At 47.3% G+C, this 19,354-nt stretch overlaps 1 protein-coding gene across 1 annotated transcript; it reads right to left on the bottom strand.

The window, feature by feature from the left end:
* Positions 1 to 800: 800 nt before the first annotated feature.
* LOC115176488 (prisilkin-39-like) lies at positions 801 to 15,863 on the bottom strand. The gene is made up of 5 exons (XM_029736526.1): positions 15,748 to 15,863; positions 11,948 to 12,022; positions 2,877 to 2,887; positions 1,822 to 1,845; positions 801 to 1,701 (listed from the first exon to the last, which is right to left on the bottom strand). The coding sequence occupies exons 1-5, from the start codon at positions 15,861 to 15,863 to the stop codon at positions 1,022 to 1,024; spliced, it is 906 nt and encodes a 301-aa protein (XP_029592386.1). The 3' UTR covers positions 801 to 1,021.
* Positions 15,864 to 19,354: the final 3,491 nt, after the last annotated feature.

Here is a 19,354-nt window from a genome sequence, read left to right as displayed (position 1 = left end):
TCACTGTTCTTTAGGCTGTGTTTCACTGTTCTTTAGGCTGTGTTTCACTGTTCTTTAGGCTGTGTTTCACTGTTCTTTAGGCTGTGTTTCACTGTTCTTTAGGCTGTTTCACTGTTCTTTAGGCTGTGTTTCCCTGTTCTTTAGGCTGTGTTTCACTGTTCTTTAGGCTGTGTTTCACTGTTCTTTAGGCTGTGTTTCACTGTTCTTTAGGCTGTGTTTCACTGTTCTTTAGGCTGTGTTTCACTGTTCTTTAGGCCAGCAGCAATAAGTCCTCTAAGCTGAGAGATTGTAGGGGAGAGATGAGGCTAGCACAGTCCTTGACCTTAGTTTCAACTACAACATCATAGCGATGTGTTTATTCTGAACAATCTTGGTTACAACAGTGTTACATATAGACAATGTCGCATCGGTCTAAAAACAGACCTATTGGGAATATTCATTAGAAATATGATATTAATAAATATGTATTTTCAGCCAAAATTCCAAACTTTCTCTAACAGGCGTTTTGACAGGAGAGAATGAGAGATATTTTTTGGGGCAAATGAGGAGAGCAGCACAGGGATTTTGTAACTCAGGAGGGCCAATCGGTCTCGGCTCACTGGTGCTTCGAATTGGCTGGTCTCAGCCTGCAGAGCCCAATCAATAGTGAGGTCCGCCTCACAGCTGCCCCCCTCCGCCACCCCTAGTGTTCAGCCCACCCATCCACTTTGCTCAGACCACCCACAGCCCTGAGCCCTTGCCCTCAGTGCACCCCCAGCCCTAGCTCTCAACCAACCCACCCCACAGCTCTGAGCCTCACAGCTATCCCCACAGCCCTCACCCAACTGCTAGGCCCACAGCCTCAAGACACAGCCCTAAGGCCCATGCCCCAGCCCACCCCACAGTGCTAGTCAGACCCACAGCCTCCAGTCAGGCCCCAACCTAGAGTTCACACCCCCCAACCCATGGTGCTCACCCCACAGCCTTCACCTCTAGTCAACATTGGCTTGTTATTTCCCACGTGTTGAGATATTACATTTTGTCAAAGGATGTAAATCCTTATAAGGCTGTAACCTGACGTGTAGACGAGGCTGTAACCTGACGTGTAGACGAGGCTGTAACCTGACGTGTAGACGAGGCTGTAACCTGACGTGTAGACGAGGCTGTAACCTGACGTGTAGACGAGGCTGTAACCTGACGTGTAGACGAGGCTGTAACCTGACGTGTAGACGAGGCTGTAACCTGACGTGTAGACGAGGCTGTAACCTGACGTGTAGACGAGGCTGTAACCTGACGTGTAGACGAGGCTGTAACCTGACGTGTAGACGAGGCTGTAACCTGACGTGTAGACGAGGCTGTAACCTGACGTGTAGACGAGGCTGTAACCTGACGTGTAGACGAGGCTGTAACCTGACGTGTAGACGAGGCTGTAACCTGACGTGTAGACGAGGCTGTAACCTGACGTGTAGACGAGGCTGTAACCTGACGTGTAGACGAGGCTGTAACCTGACGTGTAGACGAGGCTGTAACCTGACGTGTAGACGAGGCTGTAACCTGACGTGTAGACGAGGCTGTAACCTGACGTGTAGACGAGGCTGTAACCTGACGTGTAGACGAGGCTGTAACCTGACGTGTAGACGAGGCTGTAACCTGACGTGTAGACGAGGCTGTAACCTGACGTGTAGACGAGGCTGTAACCTGACGTGTAGACGAGGCTGTAACCTGACGTGTAGACGAGGCTGTAAACCGGCGTGTAGACGAGGCTGTAAACCGGCGTGTAGACGAGGCTGTAAACCGGCGTGTAGACGAGGCTGTAACCTGACGTGTAGACGAGGCTGTAACCTGACGTGTAGACGAGGCTGTAACCTGACGTCTAGACGAGGCTGTAACCTGACGTCTAGACGAGGCTGTAACCTGACGTCTAGACGAGGCTTTAACCTGATTGGGCCTCAGGTATTTGGAGAAACAAATGTTAACAGTCTTCCAGTCTTAAACTTCAGTAACAATACACGTGCCGTCAATGGGACGTTCTACCTGCTACACAGCAACCAACCAAAATGGCTGATGGCAACGCCGGACCCCTAATGGCTGCATGGTAGCAGGGCCGTTAGGAAGAGGTCACAAATAGACAAAAGTTTAATGGTGGCAGCAGACAGGAAAATAGTTGCTGCTACCTTTCTCAATTTCAGCCCTTCACAGACCATTTTTTTCTTCAAATCAGACATTCTATCATCTTCCTTGCCACTATTTCGCACCTGAAGTCATTCTCGCCCCACAATTTAGAAGGGACTCTTATAACCTGGCTCTTTAGGGACTTCTCTGTCTCCACACATTTCCACCTGTCACCTTTTCCTCTCCATAAAAAGTCTATCAGCCCCTGTTTGAATCTGGTCAAATCATTGCTCTGTCAGTGGCATTATTTCAAGGATTCTCCAGCCACCTGTCCTGTCCCTTGCTATTCCCTCCTCTTTTTCTCAATTTTTAATTCTGCCCGGGAGGGAGGATTATGTGAGAGAAGGCATGCGTGTCAAAGGGAAATTTAGTGGGTAAAGACAGCCCAGATTGGCGGGATGAATTAAGGCGATAAGAGGGGAGAGGGAGTGAAGGAACCATGTAGAGCAAAACACCTCAGCCATGTTGGTCATTTCAGAGAGCTCTTCTTTCCCCTTCCTCCTCAGGAGCGGCAAGGCAATATCTAAATGAATAACGTGATGAAATGAGTTTGTGCGGCGGACTTTCTGCTGTTTGATTTTCTCATCTGGATTAGTGCAGGCTGAATAGACGCTCTGTTACTTTTGTTACAACTGACACAATTCAACGTCAGAATTTGGCCCCCCGACAAGATAAGAAGGCCCTGCCTCATTAGCATGTCATTCCATATGCAGGACCTCCATTACCTGAGAGGGAGCTCACAGACAAAACAGAATATTACACGAGTAGAACATGTTCTATTACATGACTAGGAGAGAACACAGAACATGGACAATTACATTACAACACAGAAAAGGGACTGTTAAGTAGGTTAGAATGTAGAACATGGACTATTACACGAGTAGCAAAGAACATAGAACACAGAACATGGATTATTAAGCAGGTTGGCATTTTATTGTCATGAATGTTGCCCTGGAGGCAGCGCTGCAGAGTGGTCACTAGCTGGTACAGCCACAGATTCATACAATCTGATTTGAAACATAACCCTAACCACACTGTTAAGCCTAATGCCTAACCATGATCTTAAATTACATCCAAAAAGCACATTGTGGTTTTCATACATTTTTACGATATGGCCAATTTTAACTTTGCAGCTGGCCCATCTAGCGGAATGGGTCAGTTCTGCCTCCTGGTCAAGATTCATGAAAATAAACATCAACCTGCAACTATTACAGGAGAGAAAAGGGAACAAGGACTATTACAGGAGAGAAAAGGGAACAAGGACTATTACAGGAGAGAAAAGGGAACAAGGACTATTACAGGAGAGAAAAGGGAACAAGGACTATTACAGGAGAGAAAAGGGAACAAGGACTATTACAGGAGAGAAAAGGGAACAAGGACTATTACAGGAGAGAAAAGGGGAACAAGGACTATTACAGGAGAGAAAAGGGGAACAAGGACTATTACAGGAGAGAAAAGGGGAACAAGGACTATTACAGGAGAGAAAAGGGGAACAAGGACTATTACAGGAGAGAAAAGGGGAACAAGGACTATTACAGGAGAGAAAAGGGGAACAAGGACTATTACAGGAGAGAAAAGGGAACAAGGACTATTACAGGAGAGAAAAGGGAACAAGGACTATTACAGGAGAGAAAAGGGAACAAGGACTATTACAGGAGAGAAAAGGGAACAAGGACTATTACAGGAGAGAAAAGGGAACAAGGACTATTACAGGAGAGAAAAGGGAACAAGGACTATTACAGGAGAGAAAAGGGAACAAGGACTATTACAGGAGAGAAAAGGGAACAAGGACTATTACACGAGGGAAAAGGGAACAAGGACTATTACACGAGGGAAAACGGAACAAGGACTATTAGAGGAGAGAAAACGGAACAAGGACTATTACAGGAGAGAAAACGGAACAAGGACTATTACAGGAGAGGAAACGGAACAAGGACTATTACAGGAGAGGAAACGGAACAAGGACTATTACAGGAGAGGAAACGGAACAAGGACTATTACGGGAGAGAAAACGGAACAAGGACTATTACGGGAGAGAAAACGGAACAAGGACTATTACGGGAGAGAAAACGAAACAAGGACTATTACGGGAGAGAAAACGGAACATGGACTATTACGGGAGAGAAAACGGAACAAGGACTATTACGGGAGAGAAAACGGAACAAGGACTATTACGGGAGAGAAAACGGAACAAGGACTATTACGGGAGAGAAAACGGAACAAGGACTATTACAGGAGAGAAAACGGAACAAGGAGTACTACGGGAGAGAAAACGGAACAAGGACTATTACGGGAGAGAAAACGGAACAAGGACTATTACGGGAGAGGAAACGGAACAAGGACTATTACGGGAGAGAAAACGGAACAAGGACTATTACGGGAGGGAAAACGGAACAAGGACTATTCCAGGAGGGAAAACGGAACAAGGACTATTACAGGAGAGAAAACGGAACAAGGACTATTACAGGAGAGAAAACGGAACAAGGACTATTACAGGAGAGAAAACGGAACAAGGACTATTACAGGAGAAAAAACGGAACATGGACTATTAAAGGAGAGAAAACGGAACAAGGACTATTACAGGAGGGAAAACGGAACAAGGACTATTACAGGAGAGAAAACGGAACAAGGACTATTACAGGAGAGAAAACGGAACAAGGACTATTACAGGAGAGAAAACGGAACAAGGACTATTACAGGAGGGAAAACGGAACAAGGACTATTACAGGAGAGGAAACGGAACAAGGACTATTACAGGAGAGAAAACGGAACAAGGACTATTACAGGAGAGAAAACGGAACAAGGACTATTACAGGAGAGAAAACGGAACAAGGACTATTACAGGAGAGAAAACGGAACAAGGAGTACTACAGGAGAGAAAACGGAACAAGGACTATTACAGGAGAGAAAAGGGAACAAGGACTATTACAGGAGAGAAAAGGGAACAAGGACTATTACAGGAGAGAAAACGGAACAAGGACTATTACAGGAGAGAAAACGGAACAAGGACTATTACAGGAGAGAAAACGGAACAAGGACTATTACAGGAGAGAAAACGGAACAAGGAGTACTACAGGAGAGAAAACGGAACAAGGACTATTACAGGAGAGAAAACGGAACAAGGACTATTACAGGAGAGAAAACGGAACAAGGAGTACTACAGGAGAGAAAACGGAACAAGGAGTACTACAGGAGAGAAAACGGAACAAGGACTATTACAGGAGAGAAAACGGAACAAGGACTATTACAGGAGAGAAAACGGAACAAGGACTATTACAGGAGAGAAAACGGAACAAGGAGTACTACAGGAGAGGAAACGGAACAAGGACTATTACAGGAGAGAAAACGGAACAAGGACTATTACAGGAGAGAAAACGGAACATGGACTATTACGGGAGAGAAAACGGAACAAGGACTATTACGGGAGAGAAAACGGAACAAGGACTATTACAGGAGAGAAAACGGAACAAGGACTATTACAGGAGAGAAAACGGAACAAGGACTATTACAGGAGAGAAAACGGAACAAGGACTATTACAGGAGAGAAAACAGAACAAGGACTATTACAGGAGAGAAAACGGAACAAGGACTATTACAGGAGGGAAAACGGAACAAGGACTATTACAGGAGAGAAAACGGAACAAGGACTATTACAGGAGGGAAAACGGAACAAGGACTATTACAGGAGAGGAAACGGAACAAGGACTATTACAGGAGAGAAAACGGAACAAGGACTATTACAGGAGAGAAAACGGAACAAGGACTATTACAGGAGAGAAAACGGAACAAGGACTATTACAGGAGAGAAAACGGAACAAGGAGTACTACAGGAGAGAAAACGGAACAAGGACTATTACAGGAGAGAAAAGGGAACAAGGACTATTACAGGAGAGAAAAGGGAACAAGGACTATTACAGGAGAGAAAAGGGAACAAGGACTATTACAGGAGAGAAAACGGAACAAGGACTATTACAGGAGAGAAAACGGAACAAGGACTATTACAGGAGAGAAAACGGAACAAGGACTATTACAGGAGAGAAAACGGAACAAGGAGTACTACAGGAGAGAAAACGGAACAAGGACTATTACAGGAGAGAAAACGGAACAAGGACTATTACAGGAGAGAAAACGGAACAAGGAGTACTACAGGAGAGAAAACGGAACAAGGACTATTACAGGAGAGAAAACGGAACAAGGACTATTACAGGAGAGAAAACGGAACAAGGACTATTACAGGAGAGAAAACGGAACAAGGACTATTACAGGAGAGAAAACGGAACAAGGAGTACTACAGGAGAGGAAACGGAACAAGGACTATTACAGGAGAGAAACGGAACAAGGACTATTACAGGAGAGAAACGGAACATGGACTATTACGGGAGAGAAAACGGAACAAGGACTATTACAGGAGAGAAAACGGAACAAGGACTATTACAGGAGAGAAAACGGAACAAGGACTATTACAGGAGGGAAAACGGAACAAGGAGTACTACACAAGTAAATATGGACTATTGCAGGTGTATAAAACAGAGACACAAGTGTCAAAAAGAAAAAGAAATAGTGCAATATAAAACTACAAGTGATTCATGGGGAGATTCCTGTGACACACAGTTACACACCAAACAGAAGATAGAACTATTCTCATTGCTACCTTGTAGTGTTACTTGGAAATACATCTAATACAGGGCTCCAGTCACATTCAAGCTGCGAAGATTTATAAATGAAATCAAAGTGGCATTCTTCCTGAGATGAACAACTACTGAAACTAGAGACATGAATGAATGCATGCAGACATTAAACCAACATAGCAACTCCCCACCTGGCCACAGTGTGGCAGTGTTGTACTGCCCAGAACAGCCAGACCAGCAGCGGTTCCTTCCTCCCTGAGTCAATACTATAGATTCTAGTGGAGGAAATACATGGGGGCCGAGACAGCCGTGCTTCATTAGTGGAACGGAGCAACAATAGTTACGCTTACAGTGGTGCCAATTACAATTAATTGGGGTTCCTGACTCTCCTGCTTGTCTCTGGGGAGCTGTGCTGTTCTAACAGTTAGCAGAGGCTGAGAGGCAGAAAGAAACATAGGCAGTGTGCCCAGGGCCGTCTGAGACAGTCTGTATCCTCAGTGTGCCCAGGGCCGTCTGAGACAGTCTGTATCCTCAGTGGCCCAGGGCCGTGTGAGACAGTCTGTATCCTCAGTGCGCCCAGGGCCGTGTGAGACAGTCTGTATCCTCAGTGCGCCCAGGGCCGTGTGAGACAGTCTGTATCCTCAGTGCGCCCAGGGCCGTGTGAGACAGTCTGTATCCTCAGTGCGCCCAGGGCCGTGTGAGACAGTCTGTATCCTCAGTGCGCCCAGGGCCGTGTGAGACAGTCTGTATCCTCAGTGCGCCCAGGGCCGTGTGAGACAGTCTGTATCCTCAGTGCGCCCAGGGCCGTGTGAGACAGTCTGTATCCTCAGTGCGCCCAGGGCCGTGTGAGACAGTCTGTATCCTCAGTGCGCCCAGGGCCGTGTGAGACAGTCTGTATCCTCAGTGCGCCCAGGGCCGTGTGAGACAGTCTGTATCCTCAGTGCGCCCAGGGCCGTGTGAGACAGTCTGTATCCTCAGTGCGCCCAGGGCCGTGTGAGACAGTCTGTATCCTCAGTGCGCCCAGGGCCGTGTGAGACAGTCTGTATCCTCAGTGCGCCCAGGGCCGTGTGAGACAGTCTGTATCCTCAGTGCGCCCAGGGCCGTGTGAGACAGTCTGTATCCTCAGTGCGCCCAGGGCCGTGTGAGACAGTCTGTATCCTCAGTGCGCCCAGGGCCGTGTGAGACAGTCTGTATCCTCAGTGCGCCCAGGGCCGTGTGAGACAGTCTGTATCCTCAGTGCGCCCAGGGCCGTGTGAGACAGTCTGTATCCTCAGTGGCCCAGGGCCGTGTGAGACAGTCTGTATCCTCAGTGCGCCCAGGGCCGTGTGAGACAGTCTGTATCCTCAGTGCGCCCAGGGCCGTGTGAGACAGTCTGTATCCTCAGTGCGCCCAGGGCCGTGTGAGACAGTCTGTATCCTCAGTGCGCCCAGGGCCGTGTGAGACAGTCTGTATCCTCAGTGCGCCCAGGGCCGTGTGAGACAGTCTGTATCCTCAGTGCGCCCAGGGCCGTGTGAGACAGTCTGTATCCTCAGTGCGCCCAGGGCCGTGTGAGACAGTCTGTATCCTCAGTGCGCCCAGGGCCGTGTGAGACAGTCTGTATCCTCAGTGCGCCCAGGGCCGTGTGAGACAGTCTGTATCCTCAGTGCGCCCAGGGCCGTGTGAGACAGTCTGTATCCTCAGTGCGCCCAGGGCCGTGTGAGACAGTCTGTATCCTCAGTGCGCCCAGGGCCGTGTGAGACAGTCTGTATCCTCAGTGCGCCCAGGGCCGTGTGAGACAGTCTGTATCCTCAGTGCGCCCAGGGCCGTGTGAGACAGTCTGTATCCTCAGTGCGCCCAGGGCCGTGTGAGACAGTCTGTATCCTCAGTGCGCCCAGGGCCGTGTGAGACAGTCTGTATCCTCAGTGCGCCCAGGGCCGTGTGAGACAGTCTGTATCCTCAGTGCGCCCAGGGCCGTGTGAGACAGTCTGTATCCTCAGTGTGCCCAGGGTACTAATGACGGATTAGATGATGAATGGGGCCTGGCTAGATGTGATATGGAGTCTCCATTTGCACTCATAACTCTATCAGGTTTCCATAGAGACTGATCCACCACTAGACCACGTTGGCCCACCACATACCACCCCCACCACCCCAGCTGGGCCATGCCCACCACCCCAGCTGGGCCATGCCCAGGCCATGCCTACCACCCCAGCTGGTACAGTAGCTCATGTCTGCCTGCTGAGAGACAGCCAGTCAGGTGGGGCTTCCATCACCTCCACCACACTATCAGACACATTGCTTTGACCCTCTGGTTTTGCTCATTTAAAATGTCACTGCAGGTTGACCAACCATGAACCCTTTAAAGTAAATACCTTCTTAGGTGTTTACTGTCCTTTTCTTCTACTTGATATTATGAAGAGGGCAGATGTTGGTCATACTAACACAAAAACAAATGTCCTGAATATCTGAAATATAGAAAATAAGCAAATTCATGAATGCAATTAGCCTATTTCTAAATAGTTATACCCCAGTGATTTCATGATGCAAAGGATTCAGTTTGAGTAAACACATTTGAAAAGCTAGAGTAAAATGGTGTTTTGACAATCAAGCAACGCTCATTAAACAAACAATAAGGACAAGCTCATTAAAATAGAATACTTCCCACTGTTTTGGATTATATTAAATAGGAGTCAATATTTTCCAGAGACAAATTCCTTCTGTAATACACCAACTCTAATACACACACATGAACACCGGCTCTCTCACACACACATTATGAGGTCCAATTATAAACTGAAGTCTGGTATCTATGGTTCCCCATCTCCTTCCTATATAAAACACTAAACACAGACTGTTACAGTAGATATTAGGAATCTGGCCTTCATGCCAATGTGTTATATTTACATGTAGGACATTGTCTACTGTAGACTTTAGGGAGAGTGTAGGGTTGACTGCAGATCTTATGTGATTCTGCTAAATACTATACTATCAGAAAACCCCTACGCAATCTATATATCGTCAAGTGGGAACGCGAAGACACTGTACATATACAATTGGGTCAACTTCACAAGACCCATTTTCAGGGCAAAGGAAACAAACTCATTGTATGCGTTTCATCCTGTAGGGATCCAACTAAAACCACGTCCCTGAATGAATGCAATCTGTATGGCTAGACAGAGGGGCTTCCACTAACTCCTGGCGTTCTGCTGACTTTATTTCTCATCAGGAAGTACTCTCTCTGGCTCCTAGCCTCAGAGGAGGAATACCAAAAGGAAAGATATAGCCTGGGACCCAAACTGAGACAATGGTGAAATAGAGCATATCAGTTTGGATTCAAGGCTAGCGAACTCTAGCCTCCATCTCACTCTACTTTCAAGTCCATATAAAATAATAAATAAAAAAGTAGAAATTCTCAGGAGACGGTGCCGATTCATTTTGTCTGATAAAACAGCAGTAATTTGGGAGAGAGCCGTGGTTAATGAGAAGGACTTTGACGTGTAAGTCCTGGAGCCCAGGCAGAGCAGCCTCGCTGATACCGTCTCCTCTCTACACTACAGCACTCCTCAGGTACCATCACGCCGAATGTGTAACGTTGTATGAATGTTGAGTTGTATCAGACGTTGTTGTACTTGTATTATGTTCTGAAGAATTTAAATAAACACACACTCCGGTGGCTCTGGATAGAACTATAAAAATGGTTTCAGTAATGTTGATATTACATATTCATATTTATTGTTTTCTATCTAAATCAGAGACTAATAATATAAATGTACTTCATGCAGCAATCCTTTCCTCAGTTGATTTCTAAGCTGCAGAGTAATTGGATCTCCAGCCAGTACACTGTAGTCTGCTAGGCAGCAGGGAAATGAAATGAATGCCTATTAATCAGAGGATAATTGGAAACATATCTCTGATAAATGACACGGCTCCACTTATAGTCACGTACAAATTAGGCCATTTTCAACGACTCCTTTCTTATCTCACTAAAGAAATGTTATATAACCCCACAGAGCAAATGGGATGCTGGTAGAGGGAAATAACAGAGACAAAACTAGTATAACCCCACAGAGCAAATGGGATGCTGGCGGAGGGAAATAACAGAGACAAAACTAGTATAACCCCACAGAGCAAATGGGATGCTGGCAGAGGGAAATAACAGAGACAAAACTAGTATAACCCCACAGAGCAAATGGGATGCTGGCGGAGGGAAATAACAGAGACAAAACTAGTATAACCCCACAGAGCAAATGGGATGCTGGCGGAGGGAAATAACAGAGACAAAACTAGTATAACCCCACAGAGCAAATGGGATGCTGGCGGAGGGAAATAACAGAGACAAAACTAGGGTGTGAAAATCCCTGAAACTTTCCTAAAATTCACGTTTTCCAGAAATCCCACCGTTTGGAGGATCCTCAGATTTCCTGCATATTCGTTGCTTATTCCAGGAATCTTCCAAGCGCAATTTATGGAAAACTTCGACTAACTTTTTGGAAAAGTTACAAGAATTTTGCATAACTAATGTTTTTGTTTTTTGCAAAGCATATGGAACGTGTTTATTCATGAATAATAACTTTGAATAAAATGTTGTTGTTCAAAGATAAAAGATATTACGCTTGGAGAGCGTGTAGCATTCACCCTCCAATTGATACAAAGAAAAGCAATATTGTAAATGGTAGGGTCAAACAAATTTTCAGCTTACATCTTTTCATATGTATACCTGTATTGTTTTACAGCATATTACCATATTGTTATGTAAATCGCTGCTGTTTACTGATGACTATGAATAACTGACAGTTTCACTAATGTCCTGCCTGATTATCATAATATCCTTTATTCCTATATGGCCATTTATGAACAATGAATATGAATAGGGTTATGTGTCCATTATCCACAGCTTGACATGAATCATGCATAGGGAAAAAAGAGACTCATTATTAAAATGTGTGTCATCTCTCCCCCTCCCTAATTCTCCGCTCTCATTTCTTCCTGATGAAAGAGAGTGGGATCTACTAATGAGTTCCTTTGGCCTCATATTAATCATGTTAATGCTGCTTCCTGTCCAACAGAGATAATCAACTACAGTGGATCCTATCCACTATACATACAGCAAATATGGATGGAGTCAAGGGCTTGAGTAATAAAGTCGCTCTGCTCTTCCTTTCTCCCGTCATCTCCTCGAGGTGACTTACCAGTACTTCTGCCACTGGTCCTCCTCAAAGATGTCCTCTGGAATGGGATCAATAAGGACAAGGTCTGACACCTGCCTGAGGACGGACGGACGGACGGACAGACAACACAGTGAGAAAAAGAGAGGACACAGAAAGAGAGAGAAAAAAAGAGAGAAAGAAATAGTGATGAAGTGGGCCTCCAGTGTCCGTTCTGACCCATCCCCTATACCCTTCCTGTCCTGTCCGTTCTGACCCATCCCCTATACCCTTCCTGTCCTGTCCGTTCTGACCCATCCCCTATACCCTTCCTGTCCTGTCCGTTCTGACCCATCCCCTATACCCTTCCTGTCCTGTCCGTTCTGACCCATCCCCTATACCCTTCCTGTCCTGTCCGTTCTGACCCATCCCCTATACCCTTCCTGTCCTGTCCTGTCCGTTCTGACCCATCCCCTATACCCTTCCTGTCCTGTCCTGTCCGTTCTGACCCATCCCCTATACCCTTCCTGTCCTGTCCTGTCCGTTCTGACCCATCCCCTATACCCTTCCTGTCCTGTCCGTTCTGACCCATGCCCTATACCCTTCCTGTCCTGTCCTTTCCTGTCCGTTCTGACCCATCCCCTATACCCTTCCTGTCCTGTCCATTCTGACCCATCCCCTATACCCTTCCTGTCCTGTCCTTTCCTGTCCGTTCTGACCCATCCCCTATACCCTTCCTGTCCTGTCCGTTCTGACCCATCCCCTATACCCTTCCTGTCCTGTCCGTTCTGACCCATCCCCTATACCCTTCCTGTCCTGTCCGTTCTGACCCATCCCCTATACCCTTCCTGTCCTGTCCTGTCCTGTCCGTTCTGACCCATCCCCTATACCCTTCCTGTCCTGTCCGTTCTGACCCATCCCCTATACCCTTCCTGTCCTGTCCTGTCCGTTCTGACCCATCCCCTATACCCTTCCTGTCCTGTCCGTTCTGACCCATCCCCTATACGCTTCCTGTCCTGTCCTGTCCGTTCTGACTCATCCCCTATACCATTCCTGTCCTGTCCATTCTGACCCATCCCCTATACCCTTCCTGTCCTGTCCTTTCCTGTCCGTTCTGACCCATCCCCTATACCCTTCCTGTCCTGTCCGTTCTGACCCATCCCCTATACCCTTCCTGTCCTGTCCTGTCCGTTCTGACCCATCCCCTATACCCTTCCTGTCCTGTCCGTTCTGACCCATCCCCTATACGCTTCCTGTCCTGTCCTGTCCGTTCTGACTCATCCCCTATACCATTCCTGTCCTGTCCATTCTGACCCATCCCCTATACCCTTCCTGTCCTGTCCTTTCCTGTCCGTTCTGACCCATCCCCTATACCCTTTCTGTCCTGTCCGTTCTGACCCATCCCCTATACCCTTCCTGTCCTGTCCTGTCCTGTCCGTTCTGACCCATCCCCTATACCCTTCCTGTCCTGTCCTGTCCGTTCTGACCCATCCCCTATACCCTTCCTGTCCTGTCCTGTCCGTTCTGACCCATCCCCTATACCCTTCCTGTCCTGTCCTGTCCGTTCTGACCCATTCCCTATACCCTTCCTGTCCTGTCCGTTCTGACCCATGCCCTATACCCTTCCTGTCCTGTCCTTTCCTGTCCGTTCTGACCCATCCCCTATACCCTTCCTGTCCTGTCCTGTCCGTTCTGACCCATCCCCTATACCCTTCCTGTCCTGTCCATTCTGACCCATCCCCTATACCCTTCCTGTCCTGTCCTTTCCTGTCCGTTCTGACTCATCCCCTATACCCTTCCTGTCCTGTCCGTTCTGACCCATCCCCTATACCCTTCCTGTCCGTTCTGACCCATCCCCTATACCCTTCCTGTCCTGTCCGTTCTGACCCATCCCCTATACCCTTCCTGTCCTGTCCGTTCTGACCCATTCCCTATACCCTTCCTGTCCTGTCCGTTCTGACCCATCCCCTATACGCTTCCTGTCCTGTCCTGTCCGTTCTGACTCATCCCCTATACCATTCCTGTCCTGTCCATTCTGACCCATCCCCTATACCCTTCCTGTCCTGTCCTTTCCTGTCCGTTCTGACCCATCCCCTATACCCTTCCTGTCCTGTCCGTTCTGACCCATCCCCTATACCCTTCCTGTCCTGTCCTGTCCGTTCTGACCCATCCCCTATACCCTTCCTGTCCTGTCCGTTCTGACCCATCCCCTATACCCTTCCTGTCCTGTCCTGTCCTGTCCGTTCTGACCCATCCCCTATACCCTTCCTGTCCTGTCCGTTCTGACCCATCCCCTATACCCTTCCTGTCCTGTCCTGTCCATTCTGACCCATCCCCTATACCCTTCCTGTCCTGTCCTGCCCGTTCTGACCCATCCCCTATACCATTCCTGTCCTGTCCGTTCTGACCCATCCCCTATACCCTTCCTGTCCTGTCCTGTCCGTTCTGACCCATCCCCTATACCCTTCCTGTCCTGTCCATTCTGACCCATCCCCTATACCCTTCCTGTCCTGTCCTTTCCTGTCCGTTCTGACTCATCCCCTATACCCTTCCTGTCCTGTCCTTTCCTGTCCGTTCTGACTCATCCCCTATACCCTTCCTGTCCTGTCCGTTCTGACCCATCCCCTATACCCTTCCTGTCCCTTCTGACCCATCCCCTATACCCTTCCTGTCCTGTCCTGTCCATTCTGACCCATCCCCTATACCCTTCCTGTCCTGTCCATTCTGACCCATCCCCTATACCCTTCCTGTCCTGTCCGTTCTGACCCATCCCCTATACCCTTCCTGTCCTGTCCATTCTGACCCATCCCCTATACCCTTCCTGTCCTGTCCGTTCTGACCCATCCCCTATACCCTTCCTGTCCTGTCCGTTCTGACCCATCCCCTATACCCTTCCTGTCCTGTCCGTTCTGACCCATCCCCTATACCCTTCCTGTCCTGTCCGTTCAGACCCATCCCCTATACCCTTCCTGTCCTGTCCGTTCAGACCCATCCCCTATACGCTTCCTGTCCTGTCCTGTCCGTTCTGACTCATCCCCTATACCCTTCCTGTCCTGTCCGTTCAGACCCATCCCCTATACGCTTCCTGTCCTGTCCTGTCCGTTCTGACTCATCCCCTATACCCTTCCTGTCCTGTCTGTTCTGTCCCATCCCCTATACCCTTCCTGTCCTGTCCGTAATGAGTGTGAGAAGGATGTCTCTGCCCCGTTGTCCGTCTGTCTGCTCTAGGCCCACTGGTAGACAGATGGATGGGCCCAGACCCCATCACCACATCCAGGGGGGAATAGATTTTATTCTGCAGGTGTCATCCTCTCACCATCGCTTCATTTACTCTCTTAACTGCCGCACATCCCGGCTGATGAAACGCTAAATCTCTCACCTCGGGTCGTGAGGGGAGGCTGATTCCTCCCTGCTCGCGTTAATCACTAGGTTTCTCAGAAATTGGTGTTGGTGGGGATGTGGGGGTAGAGAATTTATGATGTCCCTGGGTTTGATGCAGTGCTGAGTCTAGCTACAGATTGTGATGATAATTTTGAAGTACTGGAGTTACTGTAGTCAATAATGTGAAAAGGAATAGGATGGAACTCAAATGAGGATGAGAAAGTGAGAACGCCCAAAGTTTGTCAAAAACTGTGCAAAGCTTTCCCCTTCATTTGGGATGGAGGCATAAAGCTGAATCTACACAACCACTTTTGAGATATGAACATATCAACCAACTTTTGGAGTGAACCTATCACTCTAAGCGATCTCAATATATTTTGACTTGTGGCAAGTTTGGCAACAAGAAACGAGTTAGCCTATATTTTCCATTGAGATTCCGTAGCTAGGTGGGCAGGGAGACTCACGCGTCATGGATATGCTTGTAGAACCTGGCGTTGAGCGTGTCAAGGTCAGACCCCACCAGGATGAGAGGCGTGGCTAGACCAGCTAACCTGACAAGGCGGTGGAGGTTGTCCACCATTCTGTAGGGGGAAAAGACATCAATCAATTCATCAAATGTATGTCTTTACAACCACAGCTGTCACAAAGCGCTTTCACAGTAAAATACATCAACCCCTAAGACAGCAGCTACCATAACAACAGAAACACTGCCATTGAAACGCTTGAAATCAGCCAATGTAAAGTAGCCTAGTGGAAGAAGTCCCTGGCTACTTTGCCTTGTAAAGCAGGATAGATCCAACAGAAAATCATCCAAAAGAAAAAGAGAGAGGGAGCAGCGTCATCAGGTGAAATGCAGCTCCCCACAGACAGCCATCTGTTGTGTTGGGTCTCTTACACTAATAAATCAACATTGGAGAGGAGGGAAGAGGCTGAGATGAAGAGGTTTCACTGCAGCAGCAGGGAGAAGAGAGGATTGCAGTCATCAAACCCTCAGCTTGCCAGCTTATTGAATTCTGGGTAATTGATTGCTTGTATCAGAAGACGGCGGCTGCCTGCCTGCTCTGCTGTTAGCCTGGGCCAGATCCCAAGGTAACAGAGACTGCTGACCTGACCGTCCACATACAACCACAATGACATCCACCCCTCACTCAGACAGATTTAATGCTTAACAACACATTACCTTGTCAGACAAAGAGATTAGGGGAGAATCAAGGACAGGGCAGGCCATGGCAGGGAGATGGTGGGGCAGTGGATACCGTTGTCTCTGATTGGACAATCCATGAGGTGGCCCCACATGGCGCTTAGCCGAGGGGAATACTAAATCTGATAGAGAATGGTGTGTGTGCTTGTTGAGAATCAGGGCTTTAGAATAACTTGCATCAAACACCTATTATCTTGACTGTAATAGTAGACTATTAGGTAACACTATTTTTTTGGTACTTTTTACCCCTTCTTCTTCCCAATTTCGTGATATCCAATTGGTAGTTACAGTCTTATCTCATCGCTGCAACTCCTGTATGGACTTGGGAGAGGTGAAGGTCGAGAGCCGTGCGTCCTCCGAAACACGACCCCGTCAGGCTGCACTGCTTCTTGACCCACTGCTCACTTAACCCGGTAGCCAGCCGCACCAATGTGTCGGAGGAAACACCGTACACCTGGCGACCGTGCCAGCGTGCATGCGCATGGCCCGCCACAGGAGTCGCTAGAGCGCGATGGAACAAGGACATCCCGGCCGGCCAAACCCACCCCTAACCCGGACGACGCTGGGCCAATTGTGCGCCGCCCCATGGGTCTCCTAGTTGCGGCCGGCTGCGACACAGCCCGGTATCGAACCCGGATTTGTAGTGACGCTGCTAGCACTGCTTTAGACCGCTGCGCTACTCGGGAGGCTAGGGAACACTTTACAGTAACAATTTACATTGCACTATAAAAAGCAGTTATAGGTAAAACTTTCAAATGACAGGATAGAGAAAACAAGATGCTTACCGTCCAGTGGTTGACATCTCCCAGACTTTATCCGTCCCTGTACTTTCATTCTGCAAGACTCTTTTACTGAACCCCAGTCCCACTCCGGACGGAGACTTTATCCGTCCCTGTACTTTCATTCTGCAGGACTCTTTTACTGAACCCCAGTCCCACTCTGGACGGAGACTTTATCCGTCCCTGTACTTTCATTCTGCAGGACTCTTTTACTCAACCCCAGTCCCACTCTGTCATAAGTGCACATCTGTGGGTGGGAAAATGGGAAAATCAATCAATCAAATGTATTTTTTCAAGCCTTTTTCATATCAGCAGTTGTCACAAAAACATTGCAAATATTGTCCTGGTTCCAATAATATCATACACAATCATCTTCTGGTCAGGGAATGTAGTCCATCAATTTGTTTCTACCAGCAAAAATAAAAGCCTTCTAGAACTGTTGAATCATTAAGAGAGTTACCTGAAACGATGTACTGTATTTCTCCTTACCTTGGTTAGCAGTGCACTGTTCTCTTGTACATGGAACCAGATGTCAGAGGACATACCAGTGGGGGCATCCAGTATGACTAGACAGGAAACAGAGTAGTTAGGGCTCACATCTGAGAGGAGATGACAGTTGTGTTGACATTTCTGGCAAGCTAGCAGAATTACCAACTGGCTGTCCTTGTCCTTTGCACATCAGGTGCATCTTTTGACCTAAACCAATATCTATCATTTCACCATCTGAAAAGAAAGATACAAATTAATCAATGCTGATGATCTTAATCATAATGTAAGGGTTTTATTGGCCTTCTGTACTCATGTACGCATTAAAGAATAACGCTGAGGGAGGAAAGTGAATGTCAGTGAGGCAGGAAGGTGAATGTCATGTCTGCAGCAGGTTACCTTCTGGCAGTAACAGTTGGCCCTCTCTTTGCAATGATGCATAGTTCAGAAAGGGAGGGATGAGGATGATGAGGAGGAGACATTTTCCAACTGAGGTAACAGTCGACCAGCATCTGCTCGTTTTAGCCCCTTGTTGTGGTCGATGTTGTTGTTATTGACTGGTCTCTCCTGAACCTGCAGTCTGTCTGTCAGTCTGTCATAGGAGAGTAATAGTCAACATGTTATATCAAAGTGTGGATAAGCTACCTAGCTAGCAATTACAGCTGTCAGAAAGCCATAGTTACATAATCATGTGTGTCAGTCAAAATGCCTCTTCAATGAGCCTTGGAATGGCTTTAACTAAAACATTGTGTCCACATGTAAGTTAAGTCATGTAGTCAGTGTAAAGTTAATGGAAGATAGTAATATCAGGGCTAGGTACAGCAATTTTGTAGGCTACTAGCTATGCCTTGCGGTAGTACTTAGCTAGTTCAGTTTGATCCGAACATCTGAGAGGAGATGGCAGTGGTGTTGACATTTCTGTCTCGCTAGCTAACCTTGCTAGTAGATCAGCAGCCTAGCGAAGTACAGTAGATTAGCTACCTTTTTGTATGTCCTAGCATCTCCAGTGGCTTCTTGACCTTCTGCGCATTTTTGAGTGTGAAGTTTTAATAAAGTATTATATAAACTATCGATCTACTAGCTGAAAACGGGGCGTAAATGCACATGATTGAATGAATGCACCGCGTTAACTAGAACTTCCTGGAAATGTACAGACGCCGAAATGGGACAAAAATACTTGTAGCTCAGAGTCGACACTGCAGCAGAAATTAGTGTTCAGTGTTCACTGCCTTCAAAAGTATCTTGCTACTGCACTATGGGGATATGGTCATTCATGTGTTCCTATTGGAAAAAACACAACCTAAATAAACTGCAAATGCATCCATCAAGTTTGTAGAGTCACAAGCTCGATAGTCATTGTGTGCAAAGTACTAAACTTTTGACTAGGCCTACATTTGCACTTTTCTTTGTCTGAATGAGGGAAATGCTGTAAATTAGGATGACTCGATGTATTTTGAAAGACGAGACGTTGAGGGTTATAATAAATACAGCTTTGATGTCATACAAGCAAGCCAAGCATCCGTGATTCCAAATGTGCACTTGAACTTCACATTTCCAAATCGTAAAACTCATGTCATACACTGTCCACATTTATTTATTTATTTA

This window comes from Salmo trutta, chromosome 37, assembly GCF_901001165.1.
Source record: "Salmo trutta chromosome 37, fSalTru1.1, whole genome shotgun sequence".
NCBI classification, from domain to species: domain Eukaryota; kingdom Metazoa; phylum Chordata; class Actinopteri; order Salmoniformes; family Salmonidae; genus Salmo; species Salmo trutta.
Note: the sequence above shows the minus strand (reverse complement) of the source record. Positions and strands in the feature narration are given on the sequence as shown.

Coding starts and splice junctions, on each gene's coding strand:
- LOC115176488 (XM_029736526.1), bottom strand. CDS start 15,863: ATGGTGGACAACCTCCACCGCCTTGTCAGGTTAGCTGGTCTAGCCACG. Junction 12,023..15,747: donor TACAAGCATATCCATGACGC/GTGAGTCTCCCT, acceptor GTCCGTCCTCAG/GCAGGTGTCAGACCTTGTCC. Junction 1,702..1,821: donor CAGCCTCGTCTACACGTCAG/GTTACAGCCTCG, acceptor TCTACACGTCAG/GTTACAGCCTCGTCTACACG.